General features: G+C 37.6%; 2 protein-coding genes across 2 annotated transcripts; one reads left to right on the top strand and one right to left on the bottom strand.

Moving 5' to 3' along the window:
• Positions 1-15,326: 15,326 nt before the first annotated feature.
• On the bottom strand, positions 15,327-15,689 carry LOC126787450 (protein GLUTAMINE DUMPER 5-like). The gene has a single exon (XM_050513334.1). The coding sequence runs from the start codon at positions 15,687-15,689 to the stop codon at positions 15,327-15,329; it is 363 nt and encodes a 120-aa protein (XP_050369291.1).
• Positions 15,690-16,701: 1,012 nt separating this feature from the next.
• On the top strand, positions 16,702-17,235 carry LOC126786076 (18.5 kDa class I heat shock protein). Its single transcript, XM_050511784.1, has one exon. It carries the CDS (start codon positions 16,731-16,733, stop codon positions 17,193-17,195), a length of 465 nt encoding a protein of 154 aa, XP_050367741.1. The 5' UTR covers positions 16,702-16,730; the 3' UTR covers positions 17,196-17,235.
• The last annotated feature ends 6,239 nt before the right edge of the window (positions 17,236-23,474 follow it).

A 23,474-nucleotide genomic window follows, 5' to 3' on the forward strand; every position in this document is an offset into this window, starting at 1 on the left:
TAAATTCGGCCCACAACCCAAAAACATTGCACTATCCTTTTGACAGTAAGAAATCCAACTAACATCTTGGTAAGATGAGATTTTCAGCGGGTCGCTAGCCCAATATTTTTCACCACAAAAGACAGCTGCTATCTAAGAGCATCTGCACTAGCAAGCATCTGCAGGTGGTGTGCTCGAGCAGGAGGAGGGACCGGCCGGAGGAGCTCGAGTAGGAGAATATGAAGCTCGTACCGGCGAGCAGGAGGAGGCGAGCTGCTCGCCCAATCAACCGAGCTGATTTGCTCGCCCGATCGCTCGAGCAAGTTTCGCTCGAGCAAGTTTTGCTCTGGCGTTTGCTCATCCGCCAGGCGGAGCCCACTGCCCGTGGGTGATGTCAGACGCGGGCCTCTCTTTTTTCTGTTAGGCGCGTGCAATGCACGCGCCAGTAAAAAAAACGGGGGCAACGGTTACTATTTGATCATAACGGAAATAAACCCAAAAAATTATTTAAAAATCCCAAAAATTTCAAAACTCCTCCCAAAAAATTGCCTATAAATACTACTTCAATTTGTTATGAACTCACACCAATTTGTGCACAAAAAATTTCACATCTTCCTCCATCACCTCTCTCATTTCGTTTAGCATTTTTTTCCAAAACAATGGGCACCCATTGGCTTCCTTCCGAAGATTTACAAATGTGCATTTCTTTTGTCCATCATAGCATTGATGAATATGACGGTAACAAACAAAAGAGAGACAAATTGTTGGAGACAATTTATGGCGATTATATGTAAAATTGGGTGCTAGCACCGGGTGAGAAACCTCCAAAGGAGCCGAGGACCCGAATCGCGCTCGCTTCTCACTACAATAAGTTCAAGCTACTCTTGCAAAAATGGGGCGAATGTTTGGCGGCATCACGACAACGTATAGCTAGCGGCACTTCGCTAATGAACGAAGTAAGTACATTTTTTTATCATATATTATAATTTTTATTTGATTATATGAATTAAATTATGTAATTTATATCTGATTTGTTTAAATATGTAGCATTGTTTACATATTTAATTATTTAAATATATCTAATTTTTTTACATTATTTGTTTTATTTAATTTGTTTAAATATGTAGCATTGTTTACATTATTTGTTTTAATATATCTAATTTGTTACCTTATTTGTTTTATCCAATTTATTTAAATTATGTAATTAAATAAGTAATTAATATAAGTTTTTTACATCATGAACGACAAGCTCAATCATGTACTATAATGCCAAGAAGAAAAAGTTGACACACTTTGAATGTTGGGAAGTGGTTAAAGATCATCCATCTTTCGTTGCGGTGTTACCTATTACTTTATCTCCATATGCAAGTAGTTACCACGGTACTCCGTCCGCAACTGAAATTTTGGATAATATCGAGTCGATAATGACATGTGGCACATTATTATTGGTTGTAAATATATCTGGTAAAAAAATTAATTATTTCACAACAAGACAAAATTGAATTGCTCAAGCAAATTGTAAATGGGTGTGTGAAAAAATCGATATGCTTGAGCAAAATATGAAATCGATTTGCTTGAAGCAAAATTTGTTTCTAGCCCTACCATTTGCTTGAGCAAATCCAATTTATGGATGTGGATACTCTAAGGAGTGAGGCTGGTAAAAGCGTCATGCCCGTTAGGACCCCAGTACTCACTAACCTACCAATAAGAAACTAATGATGTTTGGGCTCAAATTTGAGAATGGTTTCCACGCACGATACAGAGTACATTTTCATTCAAGCTACATGTATCAGCCCAGAGTATAATTTATTTCATCTAGAAACACAACTTGGTGGGGGGAGGACCCTAGAGCATAGAGAACTTCCCGTGTGTTCTTTCCTTGAATGACAACGAGCACTTCACTGTCATTGGACATGCTTGGTCATCCCCGAGTAGGAGTTGGTGACGTCATGCTCCTTAATTAAGGAACGTAGGGAGATGTTGGCAGTGGATTGTGTTAGAAGAAGGCAAGGTTTACGACAGTGGTCGAGTGTGGTGGCGTAGCCATCGTGGGGCGCGCAGTGAGATTAGATCGACGAGACCATCCCAAATCGGTGTCAGCGGCCAACTTTCATCAGATTTGACCCTAATTGATGTTGGATCGGCGGTGTGGAGGATGTTTTAGTGAGGTCTGGTTTCCAAATCTAATTAGTCCTTCCGACTTAGTACGACGAAGAGGTCAAAGTGTCGAGTTTTGGTGCAGGCTTGGCGACAAGTGGATGGTGGCAACTTAGTGTTTATGGAGGGGTGGCTCTACCACGGTAACCTCTTGACCGCTGGCGGTGTTCTCATCTCGATCTCCCCTTAGTTTGGGGTTTGATTGGATTAAGGAAATAAACTCATTTAGGCCAATTAAGTTTTTTGCTTTACCTTGTTTTATTTTATTAGATGTTAATCATTTAAGTGCTTTGTGTTCTCTAGGTATGCAGCAAGTTCATTGCTTCGTCAAATGTTCATTGACGCATACTAACTGTGTGAAACTTAGTGATGTCGGATATATTCTTTCGCGGTAACATAGTTAGAGAGCTTTATTATTAGACATTAAGTTATGTAAGGTTGTTACATGATCACTCCATTATGTAGCCGCATTTAACCAAATATTAGAAATGACAATATAGCAATTTTCTCTGCTAATTAGTGTTTTGTTAAGTTCTTATTTGTAGAGATTTATATTATTATTTCAAATCTTTATAATCAGGAATTTAGGTTTAACGTCTCTATTAAATGAGTTGTTCCAATTTACAACAACACAATACTAGAAGCAGCAAATCTAGACTCTCTACTAGACAAGATTTCTACTACATTAATATGGTTGTAATTGTAAGACTTATAGTATCTATGTTTTATACATAGATCTACTATTATATCTCTCATTCATACATAGCTATAGGTATATATGTACTGCTATAAATATCCTCCAATCTGGAATTCTGGTGATGGCCATCGATTAGAGTTTTAGATAGAAAACATAAAAGTCACCGTGAGTGTGTGGGATTGTCATAGACATGTGGACTAGAAAGAATCATGTGTGTGGATGTGTATATTAGTAACGGTCTACATTAGTTTCTTGTTTAAATCTCAGGTGTATAAGATAATTAAAATTGATAACAAGAGCTATACTTCTTCTAAAATAGATCAAGGAAAAATACATATGTATACGTGTCCATCACGTCTCCGTGTCTAACATATTTTATGTTTGACGTGTGCACGTATCGTATTGTGTTCAATACGGACACTCGTGTCCATGTCCGTGCTACTTAGGTTACCAGTGTTATAACCCCATTTCGAAACATTCCTATGTTTCCATGGATGTTACATTTTGTGAACATGAGCTATATTTTTCCCCAAAGACTCCTCTTTAGGGGGAGAGTAAAATTGAGGAAGAGCAGTCTTTAGGAGATTTCTTGGGTCCCTCATTTCTCATGGTTGACCGAGTACATGAAGATACTTCAGTGATAGAATCTAACATGAAGATGTTGAAAGGAGTAACCAGTCACCTCAGCCACCCACATTAGAAATTGATCAACCAACTCCAAAATCACCAGATAGAGATTGTTTCCCCCTTCCAATACCTCATTAACACCAATACTCCCTAAGGATGATCGAAGGTAATTATTAACCATGTGTCTGAACTTCATGATATTTATGAGCCTAACTCTGGAATATAAGTAAGTAACATTGTAGAAGTGTCAAGATTGTCGTTTCGAAAAAATCGTGGCCAACCAAAGGCTCAGTATGAGCCAGATCCTAAAACCAAGGCCAAATATCCGATAAATAATTACATGTCCTCCCATAGATTATCGAAGTCATATGCGTCTTTTTTACTTCATTTATCTACTATTGTCATTCCAAATAAAGTACATGATGCTCTAGCGGATCCTAACTAGACCAAAGTTGTGGAGGAGGAAATGTAAATCTTGCAAAAGAATCACACATGGGAACTAGTGCCAAAGTCAGCAGGGAAGAGAACAATCGGTTGCAGATTGATCTATACCTTGAAGTACACGGTTGATGGTACACTAGATAGATACAAAGCTAGGTTAGTCACTAAAGGATATACCCAGATATGACATGGATTATCAGGAGACCTTTGCACCAGTAGCCAAGATGAATATTGTTCGAGTATTGTTATCATTAGCAGCCAACCTAGATTGATCTCTAAAATAGTTTGATGTGAAGAATGCTTTCCTACATGGAGACCTCAAAGAAGAAGTCTACATAGATCTACCTCCTGGCTATTCTCTACCTTCAAAAGCATGAATGGTGTGCAAGTTGAAGAAGTCTATTTATGGACTAAAGCAATATCTGAGGGCGTGGTTTGGAAGATCCAGCCAATTTATGAAATAATTTGGTTACAAACAAAGTAACTCTGACCATACATTATTTATGAAACGCTATAAAGATAAACTTACCGTATTTATCATTTATGTGGATGATATGATTGTGACAGGTAATGACCTAAAGGAAATAAATAGACTTCAATAGCATCTTTCATATGTTTTTGAGATGAAAGATCTTGGAGGATTGAAATACTTCTTGGGCATTGAGGTGGCTAAATCAAGTGAAGGCATTTCCCTATCTCCGAGGAAGTATGTGGTTGACTTACTCATGGAGACTGGTTTTGCTAGCATGTAAACCTACAGATACACCTATGGCGCAAAATAATAAATTAGCAGATCCAGACCAAGTGCCTACTAACAAAGAGAGATATCAAAGGTTAGTAGGAAGGCTCATTTATCTCTCACATACCCGACCTGATATTGCATATGTTGTAAGTGTTGTAAGTCAATTTATGCATGCACTAAGTGAAAATCACATGGATGCGGTGTACAAAATTCTGAGGTATTTGAAGGCTAATGTAGGTGAAGGGATGATGTTTTCAAAAAATAATCACACGGAGATACTTGGATACATATTTGCAGATTGGGCTGGTTCCATCACTGATAAGAGGTCTACTTCAACCAACATTACTTTTGTGGGAGGTAACCTGGTCACATGGAGAAGTAAGAAGCAAAAGGTGATTGCTAGACCTAGTGCATAAGCCAAGTATAGAGGATTGTCTCATGGACTATGTGAAATGTTGTGGCTTCGTCATTTGATGAAAGAGTTGGGATTCAAACCCGAGATATGGATTTGTATTGTGACAACAAAGCAGCCATCGACATAGAACAAAATCCAGTTCAATATGATAGAACAAAATATGTTGAAGTTGATCGACATTTCATCAAGGAGAAGTTGGAAGCATAAATCATTAACATGCCACATGTACGCACTGAAAATCAACTCGCATATATTCTAACCAAAGTGTTTTCTACTAAAGTGTTCCACAACTCACTAGACAAGTTGGGTATGCGAGACATCTACTCCCCAACTTGAGGGGGCGTGTTAAGTGAGCTGCTCCAATCTACATTAATACAGTACTAGAAGCAGCAAATTTGGACTCTCTACTAGATAAAATTTCTACTGCATTAATGTGGTTGTAATTGTATGACTTATAGTATTTATGCTTCATACATAACTCTACTATCATATTTCTCATTCATACATAGCTATAGGTATATATGTACTGCTATAAATATCCTCCAATTTATAGAAGAATGCATCTGGGAATTATACCATATCTATTTTTAATAGTCTCTTCTTAATTCGACAATTTCATTAATCAAGACTTAAGAGCAACTGCAGAAGTCTCATAAACAAAAACACAACCTTTGGAATTTTTTGTTTGGATATTTTCCTAAACCAACCAATTGTTGTCCATGAAAGTATTGAAGTTTTTTATTTTTTGAAATAAGCGACGATTTGTCATTGATAGGAAATGTAAGAGTACAATATAAACATGATCCACCTGCGGTAGGATTTTGTAAATTAATGGAACCATGCGAAATAAACCAAACAATGTCTAGCAATCTCAATGTTGTAAACCCTAAACTTGAAATCAAAAAAAGAACCATAGAACTATGAGATGAGGCTCACTTATTGCTTGGTCAAAACTGACTACGAATCTGTGAAACCAAGCCTCTAGAGCTAACTTATAGGAGCCACCCTCAAGAAGGAACCAAAGATGCAACCACCAGCCACTGCCAGGATCCCACACACAAGCCCAGCAGTGATTGGGCCTCCAAAAAAACCACCTTATCCTAAACATCTTCAGCCTAAACCCAAAGATTCGCTCCAAAATATGATCTGGGCACCTACCAAAGACCAGTAGCACCCACATTGGCCCCGCCATCTCCACCGTTGTCTATGTTCTAGGACCGACGTCTACAACAGGTGTTGCCACAGCTTAGATGGCCAGTCGTACCTTGATGTTGACCGCCAGACTGACCCACTATTTAATCATAAAGCAATCCATACCAAGCGATCAAAAATCAATGGTCACTGAGTCAGGACATCTCACCACCAATGCTGATCTCAATCGGTCCTTGATTGGCAGGAAAACAGTGGACAAAGCCAGCACCCATGGCGAACTTGGATCCCACAACAAGATTTGAAACCTCAAATCCGGCAATACCAGGCAAGAATCCACACTTGCCCACTTCAGATCCACCCCCATTGCCCAAATCATGCCAATGTGACATGAGGCTTGGACTCAGGAATGATTGAATTGTGACGTCAAAGCTCTCTAAGGAGTTGACACCAAGAGAACCCAATACTCATGGAGAGAGCAAAGGGAGAAAACGACCTTGGGAAGGCCAATGGAGAGACATCATGATGGAGGTCGAACATCCAGTGTCATAACAAGCATAACCCATAAGCTAGGGTTAGTTGCCGCCTACTGAAAGAGAGAGCCATATGAAAATATTGAAGTTAATCTCACAATTTGTATCACATGAACAATTTATCATGAATACACAACAACGAAAATAAATAAAATTAGACTTATGTGAGTTAAAAAGTAAATTCTTTATAACTTTATTATCTATTCAAATAAGAAATTATTACATAATTTTATTGTCTTATAGAATTAAAGTAACCGAACTGATGTATTAGTAATTTATTATTTGGGTCGATTTCTTTATTGTTCTGGACCCTTCATTATATTAGGTACAACAACACATAGGGCCACTTATACATTTGACATTGTTAGTGTGGCCAACTACATGAACACAAGACTGACTGCAATTGTCTATTGCGCACTTTGCGAAAATGATACGTTCATCACATTAGTGTGCATCTATTTGAGCCTCCAGTGTACCTGAGATTGACAGGAAAATCCATAAATCCATTAGAAAATCTAGAAAAGAAAAAGAATAAAATGAAAGTGATATATAGCATGACCGGTTGAAGGTGAAACAGTTAAGTTAATGATTATAATGTGTAGTCTTACATTCTAACATTGTTGTTTCAAATATTCTCCACTTGTTTACAATTAGAGGCTTCTATGCAACAGTTAAGTTCATCAATACTTGGAATTTAAGCTACTTTAATCTCATTCAACAACAAATTTTTTTTTTATATCAATACTAAGCATGATTGTTGATTTGTACTCACTATTTGAGACCATTTTAACTTTAGGTTAAATCTAGCATTTGGATTAAGCCCATTTGGCCAATACCTATGGCTCATCTTATCCTAAGATGAATTTTAGGAAAAGATTTCAAATCCTAAGGCAGAAAGGAAGTTGTTCGTGAGAAATCCTTGTTTGAATACAAATAAAACTCTCTAAGGAAGGCAATCAGATAATCCTCGATAGCGGAGGAACCACTGAAATCCTAGCAATATATAAACGATGGATAGCAGCAGAAGATACACACAATCAATCTCAACAACAAACTAGCGCAACACATCAAATTCCCCTCGGGCACCTCAAGTCCTCCTCGAGACATCTATCAAGATGTTTGGCAACAAGGTGAATAATGGTCTACTACTCAAACCTATCACATGCTTGTCAACACCATATTAAGTTGCACAAACAGCCGTTTACTGCCCAATCCATGAGCTCTGCTGCACCCAATGGTCTAAATATCGGTTATCGGCATCGTATCGGTTTTGTAAAATAAGGATTTAACGGGGATATATCGAGATGTATCGGATTATATCGGATTTATAGTTTTTGTTAATTTTTAATTTAAATTTAATATATTTATAAACATATACTTCAAAATATTCAAAATATACCAAATAATATTAACTACTAAGTACTAATTGAACAAAAATAGGTGCACAAAAGATAGATTGAGATATTGATTATGCATTCATGCATTATAAACTCTCTCATCATCATAATCAAAGTCAAAATCATCTTCTCCATTATCTTCATCCTCATCTTCTGAGATAAAACCATCTTCATAAATCACCTTTTGTCTATTTGCGTTGAAATTCCTCAAAACGACATCATCTCCTTAAAAAAATCACCGAAAAAAAGTAATAAGAAAAAAAGTCACCGAAAAAAAAAGTCAACGGAAAAAGTCTTCGAAAAAAAAGTCCACGGAAAAAAAATCCACCAAAAAAAAGTCCACCGAAAAAAGTCAAACGAAAAAAAATCCACCGATATATCGCATGTTGACCCGATATATTAAGGCGATATGGCATTTATCCTATCGGTTTCTAAATATCACCGATATATCCCGATATTTAGAACACTGGCTGCACCAGATATATGTTTAAAGCTCTGGTTATGTCCCGGCTTTGGGAAGTAAGTATCGACTTTTGTTCCTTATGAAGCACGAAAGAAGTGTTAATTCACCATTAGGCAACCTACCGAAGAACTTGGCAAGGTTAGGATCTCTCCATGTACACTTTCGCTTGGTTCAGAAGTCAAAAGTGTAACTCATCTACCATAAACAGTACAGATTGTACGACAAGTACCGGCACACCCGCATCCCAGCGACCGGTTCAAGTACTTAACCTAGCACCACCACATAGAGAGCGTGAACACTCACAACTAACTAAATTACTTGTTTGAAAAATAATAATAATAATAAATTGACTATACATATCTCTCAACTACCAGGTTTGACTTTATGTGGTAGTATGCAGAGAGTGGTATATGAAAACGTGTCCATCAACTGTTACAAGATATTTGAATATGCCTTTAAACCCCACAAGATAAATTCGCTAAGAAACTTGAATACAGTTTTGTAGAGTGTATGTCCGCTAATAACCAAACTCGTATCCAAGATGTACAATCGAAGGTAACCAAGAGTGATGCCAACATGTCACATCGACATACGATCCTTGACAAATATGTATGATATCAGTGGATTCATCAACTAAAAGTAAAACAAAAATAATGGCCAAAAGCCTAAAACCACCTATATTGGTCCAACAAGAAATTGGGATTTGATTTATCAGCCCCGCCACCTGATGGAATCCATCGTCATAAACATTTGAAGAGAAGTACAACTAATAAAAATGATGGATGGACGAATCGCTAGATCTTGCGATTCAAACAAGGTTGCACGCACAACTCAATTCAGATCCAAATAATTATGATCTCACCATCTGGGGATCTCACCGCTTACTTCATGATCCATAGCCGCTCCAGCCTAGTATCCCACCTCCGAATATCAAAATCACCGCCGACAATGTTATCTCCTCCCTTCGACAAAACAATGCTCCATGCACTTCATCAATGGGTGTTGGTAGACTGAAATCAAGCAAGAGTGGGAGGTTTTTTGTCACTACTTTAGTTTGGTAAATTTGTTCAATCTCTCAGTGAGAGAGAAAGAGATATGTTGATATTATTTCAGCTTTTATAAACGCAGACGCCATGCATACAAGATTTTATGTTATACATAATATCTTTAATGCACAGCGTACATCTTTACATGTATTATGAACAACCTAGATTAGAGAAAATCATATACATATAAACCTTGAATATGAAGTACTTTCAATTATTAAGATTGTGTCTTGTATCATACACGTCGTTCATATAAGATTTTCTATTATAAACGTAAATTAGAAGCTCTCTTAAATCCATTGTGGGAGTGAAAAAATATCAATACCCAACAATAAAAATGAAGTAAATACATCGAGTAAAGACAGATTAAGTGTGAGTAATTGTTGCGGTGAAATGATTACGACAATGAAGGAGGTGGTTGATTGAGACTTGAATAACAATCATAATTAAGTCGGTTGTAATGACTAATGAATATTCGATGTAAAACCGACACATTAAGAAGACATGAATGTTGTAACCAACGGTAGAATGAATGAGAATTGATGGAAAACAAACATAAGTGTATATGAGTGTCTCAATTTCATAAAAATTATTTAGTGATAAAGGAAGAGCTCCACTGAATTGAGGGGTAGACAAGAGGTAAGACATATGATTCTGATTACTTGAATTGAGAACATCTAAGATAAACATTGACTTTTGACATCAGAGGGGTTTTTGCAGGTACCCCCTCCTCTTGTTAAAAGACAATTGTCCAAATTGAGTGAAGAACAAGACAAACGATGATCCACGTCAATTCCCGTCCACGAGTACTAAATTTGGTGAGACAAACGCCTACTAGAAATTTTTTATCACCGACATCCATCGATTCATGGAAAAATAATGTTTCAGTTAAGTTGAAATCAACAACGAAGCAAATTTATATAATTTTATTGCAATGTCGTTTTCTTTTTAACAAATCTTGTCTACTAAATTTAAAGATACATTATTGAGACATTGATAATTATTTTATGGGTAGATGTCCTTATTGCTTTTGACCCTTGATTCTATTGGCTGCAGCAACACATAGTGTTACTTACGCATCTCGCCATATCACTATGGCCAAATGAATGAATGCAAGTTCGACTACAAAGGTCTATATCGCACTGTGCAAAAACGATACGTTGGCGGCATGGTGGTGGATCATAATCCTGGAATTGCAAAGTACCTAAAAGTATGACAAAATCATAAACATACTAGTCCAAGAGAAAAGTATATTAATTTATTGTAAAATTTACAGATGAACAAAATTGATAGGAATATTAATGGACGAAAGTAAGATTTGTATACCATTAGAGTAAGCCGAGAAAACCGATAGAAGCAATACGAGCATTCGGAAAAAATATTGAAACTTCATCTTTTCAAAAACACCTATGCCAACCAAATCTTAGCCCTCTCTATGTTTGAGTTTGTGATCATAGATGATACCAGAAAACCATTATTTATACCCTTGTTCCTTTCATCAGTTTCTCAACCATTGATTACTGAATTAATGTCGTTACCTTTTACACTCTTATGTCATGCATGTACTCAATAATAATTTTCAATGAAAGAATTTAAATTCAACACAAAATTAGAATTGTTTCATGTTTATGTTATCATTCCTAACTATCAATTAATATTTGACAATAACGTCTCTGTTTCAAAAAGAATACAAAATTGGAATATTACTTTCTCACATTTCTTAATCATTGAATTGATGTGGTAGGGTAAAGATGATCTAAAAGGTATAGGGCATTAATAAATGTCACTAAACTTCATGTTGAATTAATGGTATACAACATGAATTTAAGCAACAAAATCATGAACTTTGATTTAAGATGTTGAAATTTAAGGATAAAGTAAAGGAAGTCGAAAATTAAATACACAGATATTGGAGGAACGTAAGAGCTCCACTTTTTCCATAGCTACAAACTGAACCCCTAGGCTTCATGAAGCAATGCTCCAGCCAAAGTTGAGTTATTGTAGACGATGGGGCAAAGGTGGAAGAGGTTTATGTTGGCATTCGGTGTCAAAGTTAGCGTCAATTTTGATTTGATTTCAAGTCTCGTTGATTGCTGTAGTGATTGATCATGTCTTAGATTTGGTTAAGGTAGGACAAAGGACTACTAGAGGCAATGGGCTCAAAGTTTTATGAGGAGAGAGCAGCATGACATTGGTGTGTTATGGCTCGAAGCTAATAGAAGAATGAACGAAATTGGGCCTCTGGGTCCTAGTGTTTTTGGGCTACATCAATGCGGCTTGGAGTGTTGGGCCATTGGACTTTCCATTTTCCTTTCTTTTCTCATGAATTGTTCCTATTATGGTGACAATAACACAATTAGTCCAACCTATCGCTATATCAAAGCTGGTAACTGACCAATTGAGTGTTATGACCAACTATTGCTACGTTAAGCAGAATCAAGTTGATATGCAAGCTACAACAGTGCTCATTATTGAAACTAGAACTAAAGACATACAAGCTATAATACAAACCATTATGAATTAAAAATAAGTATGACCAAAATAAGTAAACAAAGTCGGCTATTTTCTTATAAGGTTTCTCCATACGTGATAGAAAACGTACGCAATCCAGCAACGATGACTAGCTCTTCTTCGACAACACATTAGCTCTCTTTTGCCATAGTGGCTCTCTCTTCATGCTAGGTGAGGTGTGTTGCGACATGCAAGGTGCCATGAGGATAAGGAGTGTTATGATAGGGATTTCTAGAGTTGATTTAGAAGGTTGATCTCATCGTTTGAGCATGTTGACATACAAGATCCACTTGGATTGTAGCGATTTTGGGTTGCAGCACTACATCAATGATTTAAGGAAGGCTAATCTAGTTGTATTGGCCTTGTTAAGGCTATTGTTTGGTGGCAGGTCATGTTGCTGGTTGGTTTGAACTATGTTATACGATTGTCCTAAAATTTTCAAATAACTACAAATCACAAGCGCTCGTTTCTCTTTTATGTTAACATTTCATGGATTCCGCAATAATAACTTTTGACACTCATACAAAGAAATATTGGCTACACCACTGCTTGGCAATGACTTTGAGTTGAGTAACCTTGTTGGGTGGCCCTGGTTTGGTTCCATACTCGAACTTTGTTCTTGACGACTAGATTTTGCTTGGTGGTGGTTTCCCATTTCGACCACAGTTTTAGGGTTGTTGGATAGTTGGTGGTTTTGATATGATGGTGTATTGAGAGCAAGGCGGCACACCAGAGATGGCGGAGCAGAGGCTAACGGCTTCTGCAAGTGGTGACGGGGTTTGTGTCTAATTTGCTATTATGGACTTGGCTTTAGGGTTTGGTTGATTGGGCGCTAGTGTTATGGGCCAATCAAGAGGGCGTTTGCCATCCTAATTTATCACACCTCACAAATTAGCAAAGTATATAAACAGTCGCTGACCTTTCACATAATATATATATATATATATATATATATATATATGCACTTTCGTATCTCACATTTCATAAACTTTAGAATGGTGTCTGATGTTACATTCTCAATCCAACTTTGGTACCTTCATTAAGGATGCGTTTATTAATAAGCAAAAAGAATGAATCCATGGAGAGTTATTCTCATTCCCTTTTAAATTGGTGTTTACTAGCATTATGGGGAAATCAAATTTGTGCATGTCCCACAGTAAAAGTGGAATAATTCCACCATTTTCATTCTTTAGAGGAAACTTAGTATTGATTCTCATTTTTAGGTGAATCAAATTAAAGTTCAAAGTTAACCTCAAAAGTTCATGAAATTTCAAACTACCCGTACAAAAATCTTATGAATTTTTATTCTCATGGGTATTTTTGTAATAATTTTTTTAATTATAATTCCTATTGTTTCATTCTTTGAGCAAGTAAACAAATGAATATGGATGATTCTTGAACTCTCTCATTCATTCTCTTTCACATTCTTTGTTTTTTCCATTCCTTGTCAATCTCATTCAAATTTAGTAAATGCCCCTAAAATGTAAGTGTGTTGGTCCATTCAATTCATGCATTTTGTCATGTCATTAGTTTCCTTAATGGATTAAACGAAATGAGATACCAAAGTTAGATCGAGAATGAAACATACAAATTTATGAAAGAGCACTGGTAGGGCATCATAATATGGCGTCAGATTCGGCGTCACAATCATACGTGGCATGCCACATAATCTTGTCACGTCAGTAATTAAAATAATAATTTTTAAACAAAAAAGACAATTATATCCTTGTTTAATATTTATTCATCATGATTATTAAATTAAGAAATATTTTCGTGTAAAAAAATATATTTTCATGGACATAATTCGGATACCATATTTTGTAAATAGAAATTAAACTCCAAAGGATTTAGTTACCTTCTTACATTTATTCGAAAATTATTTTATTATATTTGTTCAAAAAAGTATCTTAGAAATAATGAAAAACAACATTATAATCTTATGACAATTTATTAGATTTTATGGGACATGTAAGGTAACAAATTATTTTTTCCATGAAAATTAATACTGGCCGAGAATGATCATATATGGACGATAATTATATAGATATATATATATATATATATATATTCTTTATCGAATTAAAAATCTCCAACAAAATTATTTAGGACAAAATAATTTTATTTTTAAATATATTTTTCGCACACACGTCTTTATTTTTCGCGGTGAAATAATTTTATTTTGAAAATAAGTTTTACGCCCACACACGCACAGATATATATATATAAGCATACTTCTGTAAAATATCAAAATAATAATTATTATTATATTTTGAAAGCATTATCGTAATGAAAAAGATTAGAATAAATTACAAAGAAAAAATTATATGTTTATAATAATCTAGAGCCGTTGAATTAACATGGATATGATTGTCTTTTTATTTAAAATGACATTTTATGACTATTTTAATTACTGACGTGATAAGGTTATGTGACATGCCTCATAAGATTGTGGTGTCAAATCTGACGCTATATTGTGGCGCTAAAATATTTTCCTTTATGAAACATGAGATATGAATATGTATATTTTCACAAAAGCCAGACATTATTTACATAATTTTTTCCGCGAATATAATTAGAAAACAAACGTACGTAAACCATTTTATTCAGGGGACTTCATGTAGCGTAGGTCTGACGGCGCCCATACTAACAAAACACCAAGGCTGAATCAAATTTTCGGGTTGGAGGCTAATACTGAATCCTTCAGCAGAGCCTGGATTGTACAAAGACATGCCAATCATCATCTTAATTACTTAATTTTGGCCATTACAAACATATCAAAAGTTCAAAACTAAGAGGCACCCATAGGCAAGCAATGACTAGAGCAGAGAAGTAACAAGACATGCATTGTAGAAAAAGGTATCACCTAAAGGAAGGAAGATGATAAAACACAAGACGATAACTTTTTGAACAGTCACCCAACGTTTCTGAATAAGTGAGAATTGATCAAACGTTTAGTACCCATGAATCCATGATATGTCAGTAATGCATTGGATTCAGCAAAACAAGTCAGCTGGGAGGCAAGAATACGAAACAGCTCTCATCAAAGTTATTCACAATTCCCGAATCAAACTACAGAAAACATGAAATAGAGAAACGTACCAATTAAGAATTGACCAAAGAAAAAAAAATTTGAACTGTCATCCAATAATTCTGAGACAAACCAGCTTGCTCACTCTGTTGATGGTGCCGCCCCTTTCAATATCTCAGAATCCTCTTCCTTATGATGATCTTCCGCTATCATCTCTGATTCTTCTTCAAAACTAGTATCTTTACGAGGGCAAATAGGAATTGGGGTGGCCAAGTAAGTAGCGTGCTCATTTCCGGCCATTATAACCAAAACTTTGTCTTTAAATACCTTCACCGACTCGCCGCCTGGTTCAACATCTCTGACGGCACTGCTGCCTTCTCCGTTTCGCTTCCAGTACGAGCAAGCCAAGATCAGCAGAGCAGAAGCAACAAGAATAGTCATAGTCACTAGACCGCCTAAAAGGAATGGGATCGGATACTTCCAAGGTGACCCCGTGGGAGCCATGTCCGGTGGTGCTTCCGTCGAGGGTTTTGTTGGTGAGATAGTAGCCGTTACGGTGGTTCTCATTTATTTTTTAAGAGATAGTGGGGATCTAGCTAGGTCTTTGTTTCGAGGAAAACCAGGTGAAGAATGTGAGATTGGTAAAGACGTACAGCTGGTATTTATATCATGAGAAAAAACGTGTATGTCGACATTCGATCAGAGTAACTGAGATGAAATCTTGCACTGTTAATTCTGACGTCACACCGATTGCGATGAGAAATCAATACCTTATAAATCGCTGAATATCTCATTTGCTTGGGGAGAAGGTAAAAGCTCAATCCAGAATCTGGTCTCATTAATAGTGGTAAAAAAATATCACATAACTATGAGTTGGACCCGAGCTGTGACAGTAGACAAACCGCGATTTGACTATATAGGCTGATTGGAGTTTACCATATGGTGTGGGTTGACAGGGTTTTACTTACCTTATGGACTTACCCGATCTGTCACAATTAATCGTGTTCAATGTTTTTGTTTTTATGGTGTCAATGTTAGAATAAAATCTAATAGAAAATGTAGAATCATAAATGATGAATTAATTCACCTAGTCTGGAATTTCTTTTCAACCTGTTATTGACTAGGAATTTGAATTCATTGTTATTTGTTAACTAGGTTTGGACTGAATGGATTGGACTTTTGTTATGGCCCATCGTGAAAAGGAATTTGAATTCATGGGTTTTCAACACTGTACGCTTGAATTCTCGAAGTGTATAGAAGTTTCTACGTTTTAGTACCAGTATCTCGTTAACCGCGAATAATGGAGCAAAACAATTAAATTCTTAAGAGATCCCGGAGTCTCGAAATGTCCAGAGACATCTAGACGAGCTCCCGATCGCCGATCAGAGCCTGGTACGTTACTTCTAGAAACTTCAGTTCCGTTATAAATAAGTAACCCATCTTCTCCTCCCTCACCAGACCAGTCAAGAAAACCAAAGCAAACTTTTTAGCTATACCCATCATTCTAAACCTTCCCCGACATTAGCACTTCTACTTTTCAAAACAATGTCGCTCATCCCCAGCTTCCGACGTAGTAATGTCTTTGATCCCTTTGCCCTCGATCTCTGGGATCCTTTCAAGGACTTCCAATTCCCTTCTTCCTCTCTTTCTGAATTCCCTCGCGAAAACTCGGCTTTTGTTAACACCAGGATCGACTGGAAGGAGACCCCGGAAGCCCATGTGTTCAAGGCTGACATTCCCGGGCTGAAGAAAGAGGAGGTCAAGGTGGTGGTCGAAGACGACAGGGTACTTCAGATCAGTGGAGAGAGGAAGATAGAGAAGGAGGACAAGAACGACACTTGGCACCGGGTCGAGCGGAGCAGCGGCAAGTTCTCGAGGAGGTTCAGGCTTCCTGAGAATGCCAAGGTTGAAGAGATCAAGGCTTCTATGGAGAATGGGGTTCTCAGCGTGACGATTCCTAAGGCAGAGGTCAAGAAGCCTGATGTCAAGGCTATCGAAATCTCTAGTTGAAGCTTCACGTACAAAATGAGATCATGTTTGTAATAAGGACTAATAAGAGTCTATGGCTGTGTTTGGTACAGCTTTGCTTATAAAAAAAGTTGATTTGGGCTGATTTTTTAGAATAAGTGGCTGATAAGTAAAATAGCTAACTGTTTGGTAAATTAACTTATATAAGTGGTTGTTAGTAGCAGAAGCTATGACAGAGCGTTTGGTAAACTCAAACTGACTTATGCTTTTAATTTGTCAAATGACCAATTTGGGCATGTAAAATAATTTTTGGTCAATTTGAGTTTTGCTTGAAAATATATGACATCCAATTATTTAAAATTATCTTAAATAAATATATTCTTATATTGATAATTTGATTTTAATTAGGTCATGTAAATACATAAATACTCATACAATGTATCCATCAAACTTTGAGTAATCATGATTCTTAATGTATCCATTTCTTGTGCACCATGATGATTTTGTTGTTAATTTTGTTCTTCTTGGAAAATTACAAGGGATTTACAAGCCCTGTCAAATAGAAGTTAGCATGATAAAAAATGTGGAGACAAAAACCCACTCCTTTAGAGACAACGTTAGATTACAAAGTTGAGTAGTTAGATCTAGAGCAAAAACTCCTATGCTTCTTGTTCAGGCTTCAGTCATGTCTAAGCCTTACCTTCCTTTTCAGCAGAACCTGAAATTGTACACAACACATATTAACACAAGGCAGAACACCAGCATACTCTAATATACTTAACAAGAGTTAATAACAGAAACGTAGAACACCAAAAGAATGTGCAGCAGTGAGTACCTAACTTAAAAAATTCATCACAAGTTAACCACTCCATAGAAATTCATCAAAATTTCCAAATCATTAGTACACACATAAAATAACAACTCCACCAATTTTCAAGCAAAACATAGTCTTATATCTTAGTTAAATTTGAATTCAAATGAGCAGGGATTAATGGATGTGGGATTGTGCTAGTGCTGGGTGGTTTGGTTCAAATGTGGGTTTTACTTTCTGCTTCTTTCGTTTGTGTGTGGACATTGTTGTCATCATAGATTAAACAGTATTTTAACTTTAACGTATGTTAAGTTTGAGATTTCTGGTTAGTAGTTTGTTAACAAAGATGAGTGGAACTACCTTGTTTTTTTTTTGTAGAACTGAATGCAGAGTCGATGAGAAACATGCCATGAAGATGGAATTTTTTTCCAGATTTCTTCATCTGTTCACATGCGGCGTTTAATCCCTGCATATCTTCGTTTGGTCTTATCCAACTTGGCTAGTTCTAAATATATAAACAATGGTTTTTTTTTTGGTAGAAATCATGGTATATTAACAGAAAACTTTAATATAGAGTGGAGAAGATGTTCATCAATATATAACTAATAGTAATAAGTAAACGGATTTTCGAATAACATGTATATATAATGCAAAAGATTCATGAGTAGTAAACAGATTTCTCGCTGAAATAGGGGATGTAATAACTAATAAGTACCCCTCATGACCACAATACAATTACATCATAAGAATCATATAGATTACCTCCAAACGTGCAGCTAACCCTTTATATTGTCGTTTGGAAGCCATCAATTGAAGCTGTTCAACAACAGAGACTGCTAAAGTATTGTGATGAGAACGAGTTCAACTTTACATGACTTCCTCAGAATAATATAAAATCTCTTCTAATCTAACTAGATACGAAAAAGTAATGTCAATACACTCCAAACCGTTGCATGACTAAGCCATTGTACTGAAAAGACTCACTCAAATCACAAAAGACTGAATACATAAGCTAACCTAGTATGGCCAACCATGAAGAGCAGTAATCGTCATGGTTATATGCTTCTTTGCAAAATCTAACTTCTTAATGTCAGGACATATCTCCTGAACCATAGTCTCACTATGCTAAGCTTTTGTTTTGATCTCTCTGATCTTATACATGAGTTCCTGCCTTAGAGGATCACAAAACAAATAAATAAGTAACAGAAACCACATAAACCAAAACAAATCAGCCTAATTTAACAAAACATGAATGCTAATGCACAAAGTCTCAATCAACACACCTCCACAGCTTGCCTTGTGGCAGCAAGATCCTCCTTGGCCTTGGTCCCTGAATTTCTCTGAAACAACACAAACCACACAATCAATCAAAGACTACAAAAATGCAAAGAACGAAGCTATTTCGGTGAAAATTCGCAGTAGCTGAGTTGAACAAGATTGAGATGAAGATCACCTGTTGACAAACGGCGGCTAGAATTCCTGCATCGACGCGGAGTCTCACTGTGAATCTTCTGCATTAGCGGCTCGACGCCGGCGAGCGATTCTCTGTTCACACACACAAAATTCAACCTACACATCCTTCTTCTACATTGTATTGTGTAAACACTAGGCTACTAATTCGTAGAAAGAAATAGATATACAGAGAGATTGAGAGAGAGTGAGAGAGATGAAGAACCTGTGGGGAATATATGGTTGATGTAATCGAGAGTGGTGGACTTGTCCATGGCTAAAGCTCGAGAGGTTCCGAGTAGAAGAAGAAAGAGATCTGAGAATTGAGGAGAGTAGTTGGTTGCTCTCTCTTGCGATCTGAGGGTAGGAACCGGTATTATGAAAGATTCATTTAGCTACAGTATTTAGCGCTACAGTGCAACGCTGGCTTCTGCTTCTAAAAGGAGATAAGGAGGAGCTTTGGCTTTTATTGAGAAAAAGCCAGGGCTTTTGGAAGCTAGAGAGAAAAGCCAACTTACCAAACATAATTAGTGGCTTAGCTTATAATCACTAGAGGTGATAAGCTTTACCAAACACAGCCTATATCCTTGTCTTGTAGTCTCAAATAACTCCTTGTCATTGTAATATTGTCGATTTGTTTGTGTTTTTCTGCGTCTTTGTGTCAATTGTCGTGTATGATGAAGTGAACCACTCATCAAGTGAGTGTTTTTCTTTTAAATTAATTTCTACTTTCAGTACGTTATGGCATTGTTTTACACATCAGAACAGACCTCTCTTTTGAAAAAAAAAAAGTTAATATTTAACCTCTTAATTGTTTGCGTGAAGGAGAGGGATGATTGTTGTTAAAAGTATATATATTTTTTATTATATATATGATATTAATATGTATAGATCGATTAAGAGTGAAATATACTTTCTATTTAGTATCAGAGCCTTGCTCTGTTCTTTCTAGGTTTTTTTCTTTGTTTTTACGTTTTTGGTTCGAAGCTCGGTTGGTATCCCTTCGTGGAGCACAGCCCCTTCTATTGTAATGTAATCAGTTTTGCCAAAACAGCAGCCAGAGCTGTGTTTAGTTCGACGGAGACCGCCCACGCGCAGCCCTTCCCTCCATGGAGCACACTCTCCTCGTTTCAAAGGCCACCTTCTTCTCGCCGCCTCCGACGACTCACTTGACGACGACTGAATGCCTCTGCATCGCGCTAGCTCCTCTTCAAGCCTGGCCAATTCCTCCAAATGACACACCATCGCTTCTGAGGTCCTCCTCCGGCAGCGAAAACAAAGCGTCGATCGTCTCTCCTCGCCTACGCCGAGTCACCGCCTACGCCGAGTCTCCACCGCTGCCCTTTAGCTTCCGCCGCTGCTGTCGCTGGTCTTGAAGAGGGCCTCCACTGCGTCGATGGGATCATCGCTGCAAATCCAGCAAATCCTGCAAATTCTGAGCTCCAAATCTGACCCGATACCGTCCGGATTCGACTCGCCCGGCCTGACTCACATCCGACCCGCCCGGCCCGGCCCAAATTCGACCCGACCAGCTTCGACCCGACTCGACCAGATTCGACCCGACCCGACAAATTTGACCCGGTCAAACCCGACCCGACCAGCTTTGTCAGTGCAAGTTCACCGACGATACCCGTGCACCCACGATAGGTTCATTTCAGTTTTTTGGTGTTTCCGCTGTTTAAATCCTAATTTTCACTTTTGTTTTTTCAATGGGTTCTGGAGACGAAGCTGATGTTCCAAAATTTGAAGTATCAGTCAAGAGTTCTGACAGTAGTTCCTTTAGGGGAACCAAAGTCAATGGGACCAATTTTCGTAAATGGAAGCGAATTATGGCAGCTTATCTTCGAGGAATGCACAAGATGGGGCATGTAACTGGAGTAACTAAGGCTCCTAGTGCAGATGATATTATTGCCTACACTAAGTGGGACGACGACAATGGTCTTGTGATGTCAGTTTTGTGGAAAGCTATGAATGACGAAATAGTTGATTTGGTGTAGACATGTGACATTACGCAAGCAATATGGCATACACTTGAAGGATTATATACTAATGACTCTGATTTCATCCAGGTTCATGAGTAAATGTGCACCGCTTTGGCGATGCAACAGAATGGGCAACCGGTAGCGCAATATTTCACCAAACTCAAAAATATTTAGGCTGAGATTGATGTGAAATGTCCTTGCCTGATCAAGAATCAGGAGGATATTGTTTGGTACCAACACGAGAAGGAGCTTGAGCGAGTTCACCACTTTCTGAAAGGTCTTGATGCAAAGCATAACAGTGCAAAAGAGGAATTGCTCCGAAAGACCGAACCCCCTAGCCTACTTACAGCTTTCACATATATTCGTAAGGATGAATCTCACTAGGAGAGTCTTCATCAGACACAAGTTGAAGTTTCTAGCCTTACTATTCTTGCTAGATCACAAGCACCACCTCTTCAGCAGGCCACTCCAGCTCCACTTCATCACCAAGGACCACCACCAGGCTTCGGGAATCAGCCTCGCCCTCCTTGCTCTTATTGTCATGATACTAACCATGCTCGTGCGAGCTGTTGGAAACTGTATCCACACCTTCGGCCTAAGAGGCCTAATTATCGTCCCAAGGCAAAAACAACTATTCAATTCATCCAAGAACCCGATATCTACGGTGTGGTTGACCATGATCATCATACCACGGGAGGAGCAATACCTACCGCATCTATAGGAGGTCGTGGCAAAATTGGTATGGCTTTAAATATTTCTAACTTTTTGGTTTTGATACATGGATTATTGATTCTAGTGCGTCTGATCATATGACTTATGACAAATCTTATTTTACCGTGTTGTCTCCTCCACCAGTACCCTATGTTACTAATGCTAATGGTGAGGCCTTCCCCGTATTAGGGAAAGGGTAGTTCGTATTACCCCCACAATAGAGCTTCACAATGTGCTCTATGTACCTGCTTTACCTCATCATTTGATATATGTTTCCCAATTGAACACTGACGCTAAGTGCTCTGTGACATTTTTTCCTATGTATGCGATATTTCAGGATCTTCTCACCGGGGAGTTAATTGGTCGAGGGTATCTGATGGGCCGGTTGTTTCATCTGGATCAGACATATGCGAGGGAGAAACCAGGGGCACAGTCTCGGACCGCTTTAATCTCCACTTCTGACAAGCTAAGTGAATTTTGGTTATGGCATCGTTGCTTAGGGCATCCATCTTTTAGTGTCATGAAAAAATCTATGCCTACTTTGTTTATTAGTGTGGATGAGTCACTTTTACGTTGTGAGACATGTGTTTTAGGCAAGAGTCATCGATCTACTTATTCCCTTAGTACTTCTAATAAACATATTCTTCATTTTGAATTAATTCATTCTGATGTTTGGGGACCCTCCAAAGAGTCTACTGTGTCAGAGATGCGGTATTATGTGTCATTTATTGATGATTGCACCCGTCTTTCCTGGATTGTTCTTCTCAAAACTAAAGATGAGGTTTTTCTGGCTTTTCAAGCATTTTATACCACTGTCCAAACACAATATAATGCCACAATTAGAGTTTTTCGTTCTGATAATGAGGGGGGAATATGTGAATCATATCTTTCCGGAGTTCTTTAACACACACGGAATTGTTCATCAAACAACATGTCCTTATACACCCGAGCATAATGGAGTTTCTGAAAGGAAAAATCGTCATTTACTTGACATGGCTCGGTGTATTCTTTTTAGTGCCCATATGCCTAAATACCTTTGGGGTGATGCTGTCATAACTTTTGCCCACCTCATTAATTGTCTTCCCTCTCGTGTCCTTCAGGGAAAAGTTCCATATGAGGTGCTTGCATCTCATGTCTCCTTACCTTCTTTTCATAATCTTCCTGCCCGTGTTTTCGGTTGTGTTGCTTTTTTCCATCTTCCAAAACACCAGATATCTAAGTTGGATGTCCGGGCCGTTAAATGTGTGTTTGTTGGGTATGGCGAACATCAGAAAGGGTACCGGTGCTATCATCCGCCTACCGGGAAGTACTATGTCACTATGGATGTTACTTTCTTTGAGGACATGAGTTATTTTCCCTATTCTGATA

This window comes from Argentina anserina, chromosome 3 (genome assembly GCF_933775445.1).
Source record: "Argentina anserina chromosome 3, drPotAnse1.1, whole genome shotgun sequence".
Lineage (NCBI taxonomy): Eukaryota > Viridiplantae > Streptophyta > Magnoliopsida > Rosales > Rosaceae > Argentina > Argentina anserina.

Coding starts and splice junctions, on each gene's coding strand:
- LOC126787450 (XM_050513334.1), bottom strand. CDS start 15,689: ATGGCTCCCACGGGGTCACCTTGGAAGTATCCGATCCCATTCCTTTTA.
- LOC126786076 (XM_050511784.1), top strand. CDS start 16,731: ATGTCGCTCATCCCCAGCTTCCGACGTAGTAATGTCTTTGATCCCTTT.